Genomic DNA, 18121 nt, shown 5'->3' with positions numbered 1-18121 from the left:
TTCATCGTCACTGTGTTTCACACCTCACACACAGCTCCTTGACAACGTCACTTCTTTCTAAATATATTCACCTCCAATAGGAGGAGAAGTGTTCTTGACAACCTCTCAGTCTTGAATCTCTCGCCTTATAACCTGCTAGGATGATTCACCACGCTGCCACGGAAAAAGAGGTGTTTAGTGCAATAGCTCTAACAGAGAGCTGAAACCCAGTGGCCGTTAAAGCAGGTGATGTGATGCATCTGTGTAATGGTGCATGCACACAGAGGAGCACACATGAGCTAAATAAATCACTTGCCCCAAATTCCTCTACTTCAGCTCAGACAGAGAGAGAAAGTAATTCAGAGAGGCCTACAGAAAAATGCAATTCATATACCATTCACACTACCAATCAAAAGTATGGGTCAGTAAGTCTTTTTTTTTTTTTTTAAGAAATGTATACTTTTATAAATTAATTCGGCAAGGGTGCATTAAATTGACAAAAAAAAAGAAATTTATAATGTTACAAAAGATTTCTGTTCTGAAATAAACTTTACTGTCTTTGGAAATAAATGCTGTTCTTTTTGAACCTTCTATTCTTCAAAGAATCCTGAAAAAATGCATCACGGTTTCCACAAAAATATTAAGCAGCACATTTATCAACAATAAAAAGAAACGTTTCTTGAGCATCAAATCATATTATAATGATTTCTGAAGGATCATGTGACACTGAAGACTGGAGTAATGATGCTGAAAATTCAGCTTTGACATCACAGGTAAAAATTACATTTTTAAATGATGTTAAAATAGAAAACAGTTATTTTGAATTGCAATAATATTTTCACAATATTACTGTTTTTACTGTATTTGTGATCAAATAAATGCAGCCTTGTTCAAAACCAATTTAAAAATCATAACGACCACAGTGTACATAAATAAATCAAAACCAGACCTCATATACAGTATGTTAAACAATCAAGGTAAAGTTGCATTTCTGCATATCAATGGATGTGGAGAAACAGGAGAGCGATTAGTTGCATTTAATGAGGTGGTCAGGTGAGGTGTGCGCTGGCGTAACAGACTGTGCTGCTATAGCCGAATGCATCACCTTTATCAGGGTCCACCACTGACCAAAAGGAAGCATAATGTTTTTTACCAAATAAGAAATGGAATAAACAAAAAATGTAAAGGAGTGACAAACTACATGCTTTTATTTTTTCCCCCTTTATTTAAATCAAAGATGCGAAAAAAAATTCCCGATTGCACTCGGCCCAGTCCCCCTGTGGTGAAAATCAAGCTTTTAATGTTGTTTAGTCTATGTGGTGTTTTTAATATGCTTTAAGATAAACCATGTACAAATTAATAAGTCAACACTATTGCTGAGTATTTTCTCTTTAAAACTGCAGTGAACTCAAAAATGTAAGATGAAATCGCTGGTGATTCTGACGTCACAAACTACCTTGTAACCAATCACGCCAACGAACGGATCTCTGAGCTTGTGCAAGTTGAGGGGAGGCGGGGCTAATTCTCATATTCATAGAACCGCGTATACTAAATGAGGCAAGGGAGTTACATTCAAGCTATTTTAAGGCATGAAGAATTTTTTTTTAAATGTCATTTTGGTGATCAAAGATAAGTTTTAAGAGATAAAATTATTCACCACAGGGGGACTTTAACAGTAATGAAAATGCTGTCATCACTCACCCTCATATTGTTGCAAAGGCATAAGACTTGTCTTAGAAACACAAATGAAGATATTTTCTGTCCCTCCATCGAAAGTCCATTACATCAAAACATTCACGCTTCAAAAAATTCATAAAAGACATCCATATGAATTGAGCAGTTTAATCCAAGTCTTCTAAAGAAACATGATCGCTTTATACAGTATGATGAACAGATTCAATTTAGGCTTTTACTCAAATATAAAGACTTGGATTTATGCCTTTATAAATTTTTTGAAGCGTGAAAGTTTAAGGGGAATGAGAGGGAAATCTCTCAGATTCATCTTCATTTGTGTTTTGAAGATGAACTGAAGTCTTATGGGTTTGGAATGACAGGATGCTCATGAGGGCGAGTAACTGATTTTTGGGTGAACTAACCCTTTAAAGATGTTCTTTGGAGCAGTTGTTTTCAGTTTCCATCACTAAAACTGGCTACATCAGTAAAATCAAAAAATTCACACCACGTCCAGATTAGCTGCAGATTTATTACCAACAATTTGTTTCTTTAAACTCACTGAGCACATCAAACTTCGTCCTCACAGTCATACGTGATGAGCTAAGCACCATTCTTGTTTTCAATTCTGCATTCTCTGTTCCATCTTAGCCATGAGAAGTCATACAGCATCAATGAACGATTAAATTAAAGCTCTGTCAGATGCTGTTGACCCTCACATCTTGTCACTGTTTGATCTATCAGCGTCCCTGTGAAGTAGTGCTGCTGTGAATGAGTGTTGTGTCAAGTGCTCAATGTTAGCAAGCGCTCTTCAAGGCCACTACAGTGCAGCCTGTGGGAGGGGAAGAAGAGCAGAGGCACACGTTCACCACACGTTCTGCACTGAAACATCCTCGTGCTCTTCATGCATATCAATCACTGCAATCCTCATACAGCGTCAGGAAACGGACTGGAGGAGGAGATGGAGAAGGGGAGGGGAGAGATGAGAGGGAGGAATAAGGAATGAAGGTGAAGACTAGATGGAGGATGAAGAACAAGCTGACCTGAAAAAGGCATCAGAGAAAAAGGAAAGGGTATGAGATAATAGAAGAAGTGGAAGAAGGGGTGATAACATTTTTTAATGGTTTAAGACTGAATGCAACTAATGGATTCAAGAAAAGAAATGGAGGACGGATTGGTGAGAAGACCTGCCAGGACTTCGAGACGGTCATCACAAACATTCAAGCTGCTATCATGACTGTTCCTCACAACTGTGACTCAGAATCCATGTAGAGAGACCAGTCATCTGTGACTGTACCTCACACTCACACTCACACTCATGCTGTTACATCACTTCCTTCTGCACAAAGCACTGAACTGTATCACAGCAAATGGTACAACATGGCACAAAAACATTTGCTTCTGACTAATGACAAGCACAACTTTACAGCTATTTTTTTTTTGCTGCACTTATTACAGGATTCTTTTTTTATTATTATTCAATTTTATTCTGCTATAATAGTGTCCAGTTAAATATAGAAAGCGGAAAATAAATGAAAAGTAACAAGAGTAATATGTAACAAAAAATAAATAAATAACATACGAATATGATAAGTTTACTTTACAATACCATTCAAAAGTGTGGGCTCATTAAAAGTTTTATTTAAGAAATCAATACTTTATTCAAATTTGTTTTAATTGACAGTAAAGGTATTTATGTTACAAAAGATTTATATTTCAAATACATGCTTTTCTTTTGACCTTTCTATTCATCAAAGTGACACTGAAGACTGGAGTAATGATGGAATAACGATGCTGAAAAATTAAAGCAATTTTACCTGTAATCCATCGTCATTACATTATTATTATAATTATTAATCCATTTCTGGTGTACACTAGATTTGGTGTGTATCAGTAGTGTACTTAAATAACAGCAAAAAATACAACTAAAAATAACATACAAAAACACCATAAAAATTAGGGATGCGTGATATGTCGGCCTCCATATCGGTATCGGTCGATATATGTTCATTTTGAATGGTATCTTTATCGGTCCATTAAGAAAATGTGGCCAATATATTGAATCCGATAATTAAATGGTTAGGCTATATCTTACAGCTGAGACACTTCAGAAAATCATATACGTTACAAAGAAAACACAACATAATTGCAAAATGTTAAACTATCATTTGAGATAATGTAATTTACATAGTTCCACATTATAATTTGCACCTCATTCAGAGGTGATTACATACCATTTGTCCTGTGCAGCAGTTTGTATTTTGGTTTGTTCTGATTCTGTGGTGAAGGCAGGGCCGTCCGGAGACCCGCGGCAAACGGACCGAGGGGGAGATCGTCCACCCTCTGAAACAACCCTCAGAATGGAACCCCAACCACCCCCCGAATGCTATCGGACCGAGGGGTGGCTCCGCCTCCGCTACCGCTACCTTGCACTATAGGCCCCGTCCCATACTTACGGAGTCCTTCCCCTTTGTGCCCACTATCAATCAGATAAAATCATCCCATTTGTCACCACTACTCACTCTCTTTAGCAAGCAATACAGTCGCACAACCTAATGTGTTGTAGAAATATACTGTCTGAGCTGGCATGGGTAATTTCTGAAATCAAATGAGATGATCTCAATGCTTAATGATCACATTAATAATCCAAAATGACTGGGATAAGAGAGCCTAAAGATACAAAAACAAATAATAAATCTGAATCTCTAAAAACCCCTTTAGATAATACTGAATGTAAGCATGTTCAATATGAAATAAGCACATTAAGCAGTGTCATTTAAGTCACATCAAGATTTCCTGAAAAAGATTTAGGCAAACCGAGGCAGGTTTGCTCATTCCGTTTCCATTACTGCAGTCCACTGAGACCATAGAGACTTATTTTAAATGACAAAGAGCCTTGAGGCACCACAATTCATTATGGATTCAATTGAATGTGTAAAGGAAGCCAATTAAACATCTTAATCAGCTGAATAAAACAGCAAGTGCCAACCAAGAATGGTTGCACATGGTTGAGCAGCACATGGAGCAGAAAAAAACGGACTATAATTTGTCATGCAAAGAAAATAATTCAGCTACGGTCAACTAAGAGCACCAAAACTCAAACTACAATCTCAAGATAAATCAAGCCATCTTTTCTAAAGTTATGTAGCCTAACCTAAACCTACAGATCCAAAACAACCTGCATGTCCTTATCTTAAAGCTTAAACACCACCCAGGATTTACTGAAAGGCCTTTTCAGCATCATTAGTGTTAGACATGATCGCCATGGTGACAGTAAAGGAAAAGGGTATTTTTATACCCGTTATTTCATACTTGCCTATTGACACGAGAAAGCACATTCAGGGTCCAGATTCTCCAGTGTACGGTCTAATAAATTTAAAACAAAGCACGATGAGTGACTAAACTGACAAATACAATGTAGCCCAACTGGGCAGAATAACAGGCGTCTCTGCAAATAAGAAAAGATAATGAGGATTAGCCAAAGCACCTGTGATTCCCATTATGTTGTTTGTTTTGGTCATGCTCTGGAAGATAAGCTGAACCGACAGATCAGCTAACCGATAAACTAAACGATCACCACGAAAAGCAATGTCACGGTTTAAAGTACAGCATTAAATAAATCTATGAAAGTCAATCAGGTTATTATTATTTTGCCAATTTCAATATTTGTACTTAATTTATTAATTTAAAAAAGTTCACTTGCTCTATTTTGTTGACATAGCGCTACAGCTGTAAACAGTAATTTCAACCAAAATACACAAACTCAGCTCAACTGATATGCAGCAGCAGCAGCAATCATCACTCAGGCCGGTGGGTATTGACTGGTCACTCCGAGGAGACATGCTGTCCATTAGACAGATTTCTAGACAAAAGTATTTATTGGCAGGTCTTCAAGAAGCACACAGCTGACCCACCGAAGCCAGAAATGCAAGGTCAAGATCTACATTTAAGAAAACCAGTACCGCTCGATGCTTGAGATTCTACAAACAGAACGCATTTAACATCATGATCAACATTGACAATGAAATGAATGGTTATTTTGATCACCATCTAAAAATGTGTAGCTTATTATAAATAAGAATTTCAATATGTAGTTTTCAATGTATCCTTTATTATGTTTATGTCAAGTACGTTTACAAGCTGTTAAAATTCGGGTTATGGTCGGGTTAGGGTCACTATTTGGGTTTCTGAAACATTCGGAATAACCCGTTTACATGCGTGAGCAGAGAGAGTTACTCCTGTATACATGGAATTTGTATTAAATTGGCAATATCCCGGTGTAAACGGCGACGCACGGTTAGCGTCTGGACGTACTGACAACCTTAAGACGCAATATGCGTCATTTCCGATTCTTCTTCCTGTATCCAAAGACAACAAAACTCTACTCAAAAGACCAAGATTCCTTGCGAATAGAACATGCGCAGAACACAAATCAATGTTTCTTTTGATGGGGATATGCCATAGACAGTATATAAACGGGATATGCCGATACGCGTTTACATGACCAAATATTCGGGTTAGAAAAGGGGTACCCCAGGGATCATATCCGGGTTTTTAAAAACCGGTATATGACCATATCCGGGTTTTTGCCGGTGTTTACATGGCCGTGCGCGACCGGGTTATTGCTAATATTCCGGTTTTGAACGGGTTATTGGCTGCATGTAAACGTAGTCAATGTCTTCAGTACAAGGGAAAACCACCATGTCATGAATTTCTTTCTTCTGTGAAGCATATTTTGATGAATGTTGGTAACCGAACAGTTTTGGTTCCCATTGCCTTCCTTTCTATTTTAGTCCATATAATGGAAGTCAAAGGGAATGGAAACGTTTTAATCCCCAACATTATTTAATATCGTCTTTCATGTCTCAAAGAAGAGTGTCATACAGAATTGACATGAGGTGGGTACCTAAATAATGACAGAATTTTCATTTTTGGGCGAACTATACTGTACCTTTCAGGACATATATTTTGTTTGCCCTGGACAACAAGTCAACTAAGTTATATATTTTGTCATTAAACTGGCCTGTTGTGGAATTAATATTGTGATGTATTCCTTGTTCCTCGAATATGTTGTATCTGTTAAATCTACAAAAACTAAACAAAAATGAACTGTTGACTCTGTAAGTGATGGCTGATGACATCACAGTTGAAGGAGACTGTTGTCTTGGTTACTTGGCGGAAGTGCAATTATTAAAATGCCAGTAGCCTAAATAAGACTACAGCACCATAAACGTCCAGCACCAATTACAGAATATAAGCCGACCTGTTTGCACAAACAGGTGAAAGTGATTTACTGAAATATTCCCAGAGACTGTTAGGTGTAAGGTACAAAAGTGCACTGCAGTATTAAATGACAAACATTCCTGAGTCAAGAAAATGAGAGAATGATTATGTAAAGACAGGTTCTTACTTCATCTCCTTGGCCGAACTGTAGACCGAGGTCCACGAAGTGCTCAACCCGAATATATCCGTCTGCATCCTCGTCGCACACGTCGAACACTTCTTTAAGCTTTTTCAGGAATACCAACAGCTGTTCTTGGTCGGGGAAGACATTGCCGTCCATTGTTATGATGATGCGCTGTCAAACGCGTTGTATTAGAGAGGTTGTGATGCTGTGAGCGCGCTCGCCATCATCTCTGCTCGCGCGGAGCTCAGCTTCACTCAGCGCTCTGACATCAGACCAGCATCACTTCAGTTCAGCTGGGAGAAACCATCAAGTGCGCGCGCGGAGGGGTCGCGCGCTCCTGCTGACGTCACCTGTGATGCGGATGTGTTTCGCTCGCTTTAATTGGTTCACGCAGTTGACATAAATGTCAACGAATCTCTGATTGGATTAAATCAATTGAATTCACTTTAACATAATTTTGGACTGTTCTTCTGAATCCAAAGCAGTTTCAAAACAGATACAGTAGTAGTATGATCATATATGTTCCTGTACTCTTGTCAGCACTGCTGAATGAATATCAGTTCATAATAATATTCTTAGCATTTTCATGTAGGCTATTATATACACACTATCTTTGCTATTCATTACTCAACAGAGCTCCGCTTTCGCATGGGCCAAACACAGAGAATTTGAGACCAAGGATTTAGTTCTTGCAACAATGGCATGACAAATGATTGTTGTAATTCCAACAAAACATTTTATAGTGTTTATACGTCCATATGAAAGGATTTTATTTATATATTTTCAACTTTTTAATCTGAATGACTCTCTCTGTATTTAAAACCGTTTGCTTTTACCGGCCTCATCCTTCCAGAGAGAAAACACAAATGCAGCATATAGTGTGCAACGACCGGGTTCTGCAAGTGAAAACTCCATTCATTTTCTCCAGAGAGGGAAATTGTTTTATAATAGTAACTTATAAACTTTTAAAGTCAGACCAATTGAGATCTTTGATGTTATTAATTGGCGGTATACTCTTTGCCTAATTTTTTTTTCAACCAATCAGAGAGTCATGGCAACAAAATTGCACCAAAAGAGCTCGCAGGGAACGCCCACTCCTATGAAGCACTGAGAATGACATAACTGAGATGGTCTCCCTATGCTCTCAAAATGCTTCAATATTTATACACACACACACATACTGTATATACAGTATGAGGATTGAATGCAACAAACTTTCCATCCTAATAACAACAGCATCAAAAACAAGTTTATGCAACAATTTAAATTTCAGAAGTATTAAATAGTTCTCGGTCGGCTCTATTAGCAACTGAACATAAACAATCATATATAATATTATCACTAGGATAATTTAATTTCTATTATCATTCATCAAATCACATAGAAACTCTAAAGCTATTTTTTGACCCACTACAGGGGAGCTGCCAGCAAGGGTAAAGCTGCGTAGTCAAGATCGGGAGCATATTCATTCTGCAATAAACTGGGCATTAATGTACTCTATTGTTGCTATAGTTACATACGCAATTTCCATGCGTATTCTTTGATAAAGTAAAAAAGTGTGCTTTTTAGTTGTTGGTTTGTGTGGTGACTTCACTTATCTTCTGTATTCATCATCTTGATGCAATTCACAGAAAGTTTACAAAGTAAATGTAAAAATAAGTAATATGCTATTTGTAAAAACATTTTTTTTTAAATCCCGGCATCGCAGTAGTTAGTAAAAAACAGTCTTGGCTATTTGTACTCACTATATAAACAGACACTGCCAATACTCCCTTTTTTTTTTTTTTTTAAACAAAGTATTTATTTAACTGACATTAAGAATAAAAAATAAAAGGTTAATACACTTTCATGAGAATTTTCCACAAAACAAAATTAAAATAAGAATGGTCATCCGAATAGGTGTGTCTCAGGCTGCATGTTTTCTGACCATCATCCGACATTTTCCACAATGAGCCGGGGCTCCAGAAGAGAATCCCAGCGCTCAGTCAGCTGCAGTAAAGACATCAAAGACAGGCTTGTTTTAGCCTACCACAGCATACGCACTTGTACAAAGAACTGCCCTTATTCACTTCAACAATTAAAAGGGATAATCAGAAAGCAACAATTGTGTGGGATTGGGGGATGGGGTTACAATCCAAACTACAAAAAAGGGTTTAGAGCTTTGCCAAACAGCACTCGCATTAGCACTGTCAGCTCAGGACATATACTGCATGTGTTAAACATGGAGTATGCACTTTTATATTCCTTTGTGTCAAATGCATTTCCCCAGCAAGTGTAGTAACTATGATTCAAAATCTGAATTCACCATATGACATGAGCTGAGAAATAATTAGTTGTGGCGATAATTAGTCGCTCTTCGTGCTACAAGCTTTTTTATTTTTTATTTATTCATATGACTACCGCGGACTATCTTGCTGATATCTAAAACATCTCCCCACCAACAAAGAAGGTAACAGCCAGGAGTTAATTTGTTGTAATACATTGTAATTACAAATGATGAAATACACATTCACCTAATGATGTAGTTCCAGTAATCTTGCCTGTGTGTTTAGTATTATACCTGATCAGTTCATATGCATTTACAACCCATAATAAAATCTTTTAAATATATAGATAGATCTTTCCCTGAATTCTGATTGGTCAATTCAATGTTCCAGCCATACTAAAATCCACTTGATGTGGGTGTGTGAACCTAAAGTAACATTTAAGAGAGCCTTCAGTACCTGTGATCCGTGTGTGACAGCATACTCCACTATCTCTGATCCATCAGGGTTCTGATATACCAGGTCAAACTTGCCAGGCTCAACTGGAGCTAAAAGACACATAACAAAATAAATTATTGCTGCAGAAGGAAGAGTGCAATCTAACACGTAATAAAGCAGCTGCCAAGCTTCAGGTGTCAGATTTATATAACTGAAACAGTGGAAATAATAAATAAATAAAAAGGTGTTGGTTATACCTTGAGGTTGAGAGAGCAGTTCAAGCTCCATCACTTTTGTTTGAGGATTGAATGCAATAATCTTCCCTTCCTAAATAACAGCAAAGACTGTTTTTAATGTGCACACAACACAATTCACATTACAGAGGTGTACGATGGCTTACTTTATAGTCAGACACCTCTGGCGTGTAGTTCTCGGTCAGCTCCAAAAGCTGTGAGACAGGAGAGAACAATCAAAGAGATTCAATGACCATCTCCATGGAAAACTGATCACTGGCATGTGCTCACTGAAACTAGGAAGTATTATAATTACAACTGAGCATAAATAATCATGCATGTATGATATTATCAGGATGATAAAAAAATCCCCAAGTGTTTCTATTATCATTCATCAAATCACATTGCACCTTAAAAGCGATCTTTTGACCCAGTGCAGGAGGAGCTGCCAGCAGGGGTAAAGCGGCGTAGTCTCGTTTGGGAGCTGGTTCAGGTGGATTCTACAACACAAAACATCCACCGCATGGTTAGTGATTCACGTTTTCAAAAATAATAAAATAAACAATAAATACATAGATAATGCATTACATTAATACATTTGTAACTTATTTATATAATAAAGTATGAAAAACAAAGAACTATTAGTTGAAAGTGTTGTTCAGGTCTGGATGGATGACAGAAATTGTGAAAATTTTTATGTTTTCCTAACCCAGGGACCCCTGATCCAAACACTCAGATATTCTAACCTAGCCAACCAAGGGACCCCCTACATAAAAAGATAGATTTTCTGAGTAACACTTTATATTAAGGGCCATGGTTTCACAGACAGGGTTTAGATTAAGCCAGAATTAAGCCTTAGTTCAATTAGGACATTTAAGCAGCTTTTTTTAAACGTACCTTAGAAAAAAAAAAACATTACTGCTGTGCATCTTGAGACAAAACAATGGCACTGACATATTTCAAGACATGCCAGTGTAAGTGTCTGAAGTAAGTGCATTTTAGCCTGGGACTAACTTAAGCCTTGTCTGTGAATCCGGTCATATATGATTTACATATGAAGAGTTCAGATGCAAAAGCCTCTTAAGTGCCATCTGAAATTTTCTTCTAGAATGATCATTTTTATCAAGCTCGTATATTTAAGTTCAATAATTTCACTTAAATGGCAATGCAAAGTACCTATTAATTGTTACTGTAAACTTAAATATACAAGCTTTATAAAAAAATAATAATAATCTGAACTCTTCATATCTTTTCCACAGAGCCCTGCTTGAAAACCCTAGATTTTGTGGTGTAGTGGAGAATTTGTTAGCAGGCTTATGCTAAATTTAGATAACAGTAGCCTCTTATAATAAATCACATCTTCACATTCATCTCACCTGCAGAATAAAACTTTCATTAGTCAGGGAATCGTTCTGTTTCTGCCGCTCGAAAGGAGAGTCTTGTTTCCACGGTGTTCCCTTGGCCCTACCAAAATCTCCTCTCCAACTGCCTCGATTTGCACCTCGACCTCTGCCTCTCTCCTGACCTCTTGTGTTTCCTCGGCCTGCTGCCTCACTGGCGCAGGGTCTCAAACCGGCAATTCTCAATCCCATTCCTTGTAGGTTTGGTTTTTTAATCACAAGCTCTATTTCACTGGCATCAGAGTCTGAGCTCTCTGCCTTATCCTGGGGCTCTTTAGACACAGAAGACGAGACCGACTGAACTGAATTTTGAGTGGTTGAGGAGGGCTGACTTGCTGCTTGTGATTTCTTGGCTACAGGTTTGACTTGGCTGGGTGATGAGGAGGAGGAGGAGGAGGAAGAAGAATCTGTGGAGCTCTCTCTACGTTGAGGTGTCTGTAGTAGAAGTTTTGAGTTTGTGCTAGATGGTTTAGGTGTAACAGGAGGTGGCTGTACAGTGATGCTGCTTTTGGATTTATTAACAGCACCCGAAGATGATGAATCCGATGATGTGCTTTCTTTTCGCGCAGCCACAGCGGGCTTTTTGGTTGCACCATTCTGCTTGGGTTTAGGTTTTGGTGGAGGGGCCTTTTTGTGAGATTCGTCCTCACTGCTATCTGAAGAACTTGACGTTGGTACATGATTCTTTGTACGAGTTGTTTTGTCACTGATGGCGACAGCGGAAGTGCTTTTTCTGTTGCTTTTCGAAGAAGAGGGGCTTGAAATGTTCTTTTGAGGGGTGGCAGGTTTGGTGGCTGACTCTTTCACCTCTTTTTTCTTCTTTTTCTTCTTCTTTTTGCCATCCTCTGCTGGTGCAGAGCCATTGCTATGAGCATCTTCATTCCTCTTTTTTTTACTCAGACCTTCACAGATCTGCGTCTCATCCTCTCTCACTCTTTTCTTGGTCTTTAAGATTTGTGCTTCGGAGTTCTGGTAAGCCTCGGCACCATTAACATAAACAGGACTGAATACCTTTACCCTGTCAATGGGGATGACAAATAAACACTTATCAACATTTAAAAGGTTATTTAACCTAGCAAGAACGTCCACCATATTATTATACAATACACTTCTTACCTTATACTGTCATTATCACGTACTATATATATACTTTCTATGGAAGGCAGGTAGCAATCCTCAATAAACAGGTCTAAAATAGTCTTACGGCTGTAGCCAAACTTTTCCTTTATAATGCTGGAAAGATCTGCGATAACTCGGCATTTGTTCAAGTCCACCAGCAACCAACACATCCGACACTCAGGTGTCGCGGGAGGAGGATAATCAAAGTACAATCTAACCCTGACAGCATTGAGAGAGGAGCTGGCCATGCCTGAGCAGTGTTGTTAGATGAATCAATGAGGCCGATGGAAGCGCTCACTGTTTTAAACGAGGGCTTCAGTCACGCTGTCACACCCTCTGCTGTCCTCTTCTGGTGTGGAGAAGAGTATACCGGTGGTTTATTTAGTTCCCCGGTCGTCAGCTGACTGAAGTCATATGATGCGGTTCCGTACATCACATTGCTGCTCACAGGTTTGGGTCTGAGCACCAGCAGCCGCCGGTGGGTCACTGTGGAAGCCTGTTTGAGCGAGCTTGAGATCAGTAACAATGGCACGGTCGTGGATTGGCATGCTGGTTGTGCTCATGTTTTCTCTGAGCTTTCACAAAGGTATGCCATATTTATGTGCTGTATACACTTTTAGGGATAACTTGTATATTTTTTAAGCACAGTCACCCTTTTTGGTCTTAGGGGGTGCAATTGCAGCATGAGAATATATACTAAAATGTTTTGTAACTTTAGACACAAAGTGAAAGCGAAAGATGGTGTCCGTTGTTTCAACTGTATCCAGTTAATCGACCCAAGGTTGTGAACCAAGTTCCATTTTTACAATTATACCGAAAGTTTTTCCTGAAATTTCTGTTCCCAACCGTTTTCGAACATGCGCCTACAGTTGTGTGGCAGTCAGACCGAATGACTCGTATATGAGTCGGTTCTTTTTATCGAATCAAAAACTCTTCAGTTGAGCATTGATATTCGGTTTAATTATTATAATAATTGTTCGTTACTATATTCATAAAGTCAAATGGAATAAGATTTATGTTTGAACTATTTAAATTTGACATTAAAACGGATGGAAACAATATATCGTAAAGTAAAATTTGACCATGCAACTATAGTTTAATGCTGTATGTAAGTTTTTTTTTATATTGTTTGTACAGCTTAGTTCTCATTTTAAAATAAATAATTAAATTGGAGCTGTTACTGAATTGAATACCATATACATCGCAGTTATTACTGTCGCCATGTCCGACTCGAAATGAACCAAAAACTGTTACCGTTGTGTTATGTTTGTATACAAAGTTGAACTTGTATATCATACACATGTAGGCTAATCTCTGTATGTTTTGCAAGAAAAAAGAAAGAATCTTATAGCTTACGTAACCGAAACAGAATCGTTTAAAAGAATCGGAACCGGAATCGTTTAATTATTTACCTATCCTCCCTCCTGTCGCCAATTAAACGTCTCTTAAGAAAATCTCTGCTTCATTTACAATTAGACAGTTTTGCACAAACTCCAAGCTCGAATAATAAATAATCTGACTTTTGTTGTTCTTATCATCAAAAAACAGGTAGTTGTGTTCCAGTTCAAGCCAAAGAATCATGGGGATATGTGGATGTCCGTGATGGAGCTCATATGTTCTGGTGGTTGTACTACGCCAACAGCTCCAGTGCCAGTTATAAAGAACTACCTCTGGTGATGTGGCTTCAGGTTAGTCACTCCTCTGACCAGTGTGAACTGTCATATATCCTCTCCATTTAGAGAATATCTCAGTGGAAGCTTTTTTTTTCAATCAGAATTCACATAGCTGTTATACCTTCTCCTGTTTATCCATCCTGATTTTCATTTTCTGAAGTACATCTAAGGTCGTTCATGCTCCTGTTTATTTTAGGGAGGTCCTGGGGGATCTAGCTGTGGTTTTGGCAATTTTGAGGAAATTGGACCTCTTGATAGAGACCTGAAGCCGAGAGAAACCTCTTGGGTTGGTAAACTAATATATTGTCTTGACTCTCATATCTGCAATATTGATTAAGATGTTTATTTCAGGAAGTATGGAATCTATATATTGCATGTTTTGATTCAGTGTTTCTGTATATATAACTTTAATATAAGCATTATGTACAATAAAAAAACCACTTAGTGTGGAACATGTGAATAATTTATTGTTCATCCAAAAATATGTGTCTATGCAGGTGCGTGCTTCCAGTGTGCTATTTGTGGATAACCCAGTGGGCACCGGATACAGTTACACAGACACTGAAGACGCCCTCACCAAGGACGTTGCGATGGTAGCATCAGACATGATGGTCCTCCTCAAGAGCTTTTTCTCTCTAAAGACAGAGTTTCAAGTAAGCAAAACAAAAATACCTACCAGACTGAATTTCTACTCTTCACATTCGTCATAGTATCTTACTTTTCTCCCCAACAGAGCATTCCCTTCTATATATTTTCGGAGTCTTACGGAGGCAAAATGGCAGCAGCTATTTCCCTCGAGCTCACAAAGGTACTGAAATGTTTGTTCTCACTTTAGGCTTCATGAGAGGCAATTTTGCACAAGACGTTCATAAAACAATTTAAGTCATGTGCTTCGGTGATTTCCTCTAAAAGAGGGAGAGCTTGAGTCAGATTGGTTCCTCAAAAGTAAATCTGGCAACTCTTCAGAATACTTGGTAACTGAATGGTAATTTCCTCTCTCTTTAGGCAGTTCAAGCTGGTTCAATCAAATGCAACTTTGCTGGGGTGGCTTTAGGAGACTCCTGGATCTCTCCTATAGGTTTGTAAAAAGCTTGTTAAGCTTCAATCTGGTTGTGGACCGCTACAGTATATGTCTTTTTATTGATTTAAGTTATCACATCTCAGTTTACTAGTCATTATGCATGCACATTCATCATGATTATATAGTCCTGACTCACATGACTGCATAAACCCCCCAAAAACCACATCCGATTGCTTGTTTTTCCTGCAGATTCAGTCATGACATGGGGTCCTTATCTTTACAGCACAGTGAGTAATTCACCATAACTCCTCTGTCTCCTCTTCACAGTGATTAAGCATGATTGCATTAGCATGATCAAAACATACTACTACAGTAATGATCTGACATTTGCATACATTACCATTTAAAAGTTCGGAGTTGGTAAGATTTAAAGAAAAATGTTTCTGAAAGAAGTCTCATATGTTCACCAAGGCAGCATTTATTTTATTTTAAAAACAGTAATATTGTGAAATATTATTGCAATTTAAAGCAACTGTTTTATATTTAAATATATTTTAAAACATAATTTATTCCTGAGATGCAAAGCTGAATTTTCAGTCTTCTGTTTCACATGATCCTTCAGAAATCATTCTAATATGATGATTTGGCCAAATTAAATGTTCCCTTGCAGCCATTCACTGTTCATAATCATTAACTTGTGTTTAATCCCTCTGATGTGTGTCTGTGCTGTGGTCTAGTCTCTGTTGGATGACAATGGGCTGGATGAGGTGACTAAAGCAGCAAAAGCGGTGCAGGACGCAGTAGAACAGGGCCAGTACCTAAAAGCCACTGACTTATGGTCCATCACAGAGAACGTTGTGGAGCAGGTGAGCTGAACGTGCTCTACAGAGCTTTCTGTAGCTTAGGAATGGGTTTAGGTAGAGGTTTCATTGTTTAATTAAAGAAATAGGATTAATGAACATCATGTGATTCATTTAGTTCCTCAAACTATTTTGTTACAGAACACAAATGGTGTGAACTTCTACAACATCCTCACTCAAGACTCTGATGAGATGAAGACCAGTTCAAATCAAGCCGTGGATGGATTTCTCTGTGAGACCTTCAACATGCACTGTTATTCAAAATTTCTGTGCGTTACATAAATGTTTTAGGCATCGTTTTGTCTTGTTTTTTCACAGCCTTACTGAAGCGGCACCACATTCGCCCTTTGCACCGTCAGTCCCTCGCTAACTTGATGAACGGGCCAATCAGACAGAAGCTTGGTGTCATACCAAAGAATGTCACATGGGGAGGTATTATTCTTTTTATGATTTACAGAGGTATGCCTGTGTAAATACAAAAACAACATTATGATTCTCACAAGTGAAACCTGTTTCTTCAGGACAAGCTGATGCCGTGTTTGTCAGCATGGCAGGAGATTTCATGAAGCCTGTGGTGAACATTGTGGATCAGCTTCTGGCTGCAGGTGTCAATGTCACCATCTACAATGGCCAGCTGGATCTCATCGTGGACACAATGGGTGAGGACGTCAACCATCAGTAAACATTTCAGAATGGCAACTCTTGGCCAACCATTTACACCTGGTAGTTGTGCATGTCACCATATATCCTTCATAGGGGCGTGACACACCAAGCCGATGATCGATGAGCAGCTTTCGGGCTAGTTTTAGCGGCGTGTTCCACATGTCGCCTCTAGTCGGGCTAGTGGCAGATTAGCTTTCTGGCCCAGACGCAGCCAACATGAGGCGACTACACAGTCGGCTTTTGTCACTTTGGTGTGTCACTGTCTTTATTTTTCGTTCGGGACAAATAAAGGCTCTCCACTTGTAACCAATAGTGTGTTGAAAATGATCCACTTGACAGGTTAACGATTGTATTTTGTTTAAAGAAAAGCACAAACCAGAACAGAATAGCACAGCATATATTTCACCCCAAACATGGGTCTTAAAGTAACATACACTAAGACCATTACATATTTACCAAACACTGGTTTATGTAGAGACAGTACTATCCATGACATCCGAACAGAAGTGGTCAAACACAATGCCTTTTAATACCAGGTGTGATTGGTAACATGCCACAGCTGACCACTTGTGATCAGATCACCCTGTTAGGAAGGGGATGTTATTAGAAGGTGTCTGTAAGCTTTTTGTAATCCATTTTGCCCATAAGTTTGATATTTAGGGAGACCATTACGATTGGCTGTCGTCAGTAGAGCTTTTCTGCACTGCAGTGATAATTGATTTGTTTATTTATGAGCAGGTCAGGAGATGTGGGTGAAACAGCTGAAATGGGATGGACTCCAGTACTTCAACAAGATGAAATGGACAGCACTGGAAGACCCGCAAACTGAGAGGCAGACTGGAGCTTTCTATAAGACTTATAAGAACTTTGCCTTTTACTGGATCCTCAAAGCTGGACATATGGTACACTTTTTTTTTTTTTGCCTTTTTTAATGTTTATAAAATCATGTAATATGTAATTTTGTCATATTCATTTAGTTTTAGCATGGCAATAACAGCAGAAGCTATAGTGGTTTAGTTTTAGTTTTCCTGAAATGAAAATGCATTTCTCAGTATTTATTTTTAGTCCTGATGAGTGTATGTGAACATCTCTATCCATTACATCACAGATCCCATCTGACCAGGGGCCAATGGCTCTACGGATGTTGAAGATGGTGACTCAGCAGGAGTGATGGATCTCATTCAGATGCAAACTGGCTTGTGAATCTTTTTTAGACAATCAACAGTTATTTTACCAAAATCTGACACTTTTTTTTTTTCTTTTTACATTTTGTTTGAGATCTTAATGTAATCATTTTACAATGCTCGTCTTGTAAAATTTGTAAATTTGAATGCGTGCAAACAATAAAGGCATAATTTTTATACAGTTTGAATTCTGAAATCTACATGTCCTA

The 18121-nt window shown here is 38.3% G+C and overlaps 3 protein-coding genes across 3 annotated transcripts in view; 1 reads left to right on the top strand and 2 right to left on the bottom strand.

Annotated features, from left to right (window-relative positions):
* rab11fip4a (RAB11 family interacting protein 4 (class II) a) overlaps positions 1-7333 on the bottom strand; it is a 45717-nt gene extending 38384 nt beyond the window's left edge. Inside the window, exon 1 of the mRNA XM_079883069.1 lies at positions 7061-7333. Within this exon, the coding sequence (XP_079739195.1) occupies positions 7061-7213 (153 nt within the window). The 5' untranslated portion in view covers positions 7214-7333. The remainder of the gene's footprint in view (positions 1-7060) is intronic.
* Positions 7334-8845: 1512 nt separating this feature from the next.
* On the bottom strand, positions 8846-12867 carry coil (coilin p80). The gene is made up of 7 exons (XM_079883096.1): positions 12509-12867; positions 11369-12410; positions 10403-10492; positions 10160-10207; positions 10017-10086; positions 9781-9869; positions 8846-9046 (listed from the first exon to the last, which is right to left on the bottom strand). The coding sequence occupies exons 1-7, from the start codon at positions 12757-12759 to the stop codon at positions 8987-8989; spliced, it is 1650 nt and encodes a 549-aa protein (XP_079739222.1). The 5' UTR covers positions 12760-12867; the 3' UTR covers positions 8846-8986.
* A 35-nt stretch (positions 12868-12902) lies between these two features.
* scpep1 (serine carboxypeptidase 1) lies at positions 12903-18093 on the top strand. Its single transcript, XM_079883118.1, has 13 exons — positions 12903-13097; positions 14060-14199; positions 14381-14470; positions 14682-14837; positions 14918-14992; positions 15190-15262; positions 15455-15492; positions 15943-16071; positions 16207-16297; positions 16384-16497; positions 16587-16724; positions 17467-17630; positions 17837-18093. Exons 1-13 carry the CDS (start codon positions 13037-13039, stop codon positions 17897-17899), a joined length of 1332 nt encoding a protein of 443 aa, XP_079739244.1. The 5' UTR covers positions 12903-13036; the 3' UTR covers positions 17900-18093.
* The last annotated feature ends 28 nt before the right edge of the window (positions 18094-18121 follow it).

The sequence above is a fragment of the Squalius cephalus genome (genome assembly GCF_949319135.1).
Source record: "Squalius cephalus genome assembly, chromosome: 1".
Classification (NCBI taxonomy): Eukaryota; Metazoa; Chordata; class Actinopteri; order Cypriniformes; family Leuciscidae; genus Squalius; species Squalius cephalus.
This window is presented reverse-complemented; position numbering and strand designations above follow the sequence as displayed.

What these genes read in the sequence shown, in the direction of transcription:
- coil (XM_079883096.1), bottom strand. Translation starts at nt 12,759, where the DNA reads ATGGCCAGCTCCTCTCTCAATGCTGTCAGGGTTAGATTGTACTTTGAT. An exon ending in CGTGATAATGACAGTATAAG is followed by an intron (nt 12,411 to 12,508) that starts GTAAGAAGTGTA and finishes CCCCATTGACAG; the next exon opens with GGTAAAGGTATTCAGTCCTG. An exon ending in ACTGCTCTCTCAACCTCAAG is followed by an intron (nt 9,870 to 10,016) that starts GTATAACCAACA and finishes TGTGTCTTTTAG; the next exon opens with CTCCAGTTGAGCCTGGCAAG.
- scpep1 (XM_079883118.1), top strand. Translation starts at nt 13,037, where the DNA reads ATGGCACGGTCGTGGATTGGCATGCTGGTTGTGCTCATGTTTTCTCTG. An exon ending in CTCCTGGATCTCTCCTATAG is followed by an intron (nt 15,263 to 15,454) that starts GTTTGTAAAAAG and finishes TTTTTCCTGCAG; the next exon opens with ATTCAGTCATGACATGGGGT. An exon ending in GTCCTTATCTTTACAGCACA is followed by an intron (nt 15,493 to 15,942) that starts GTGAGTAATTCA and finishes GCTGTGGTCTAG; the next exon opens with TCTCTGTTGGATGACAATGG.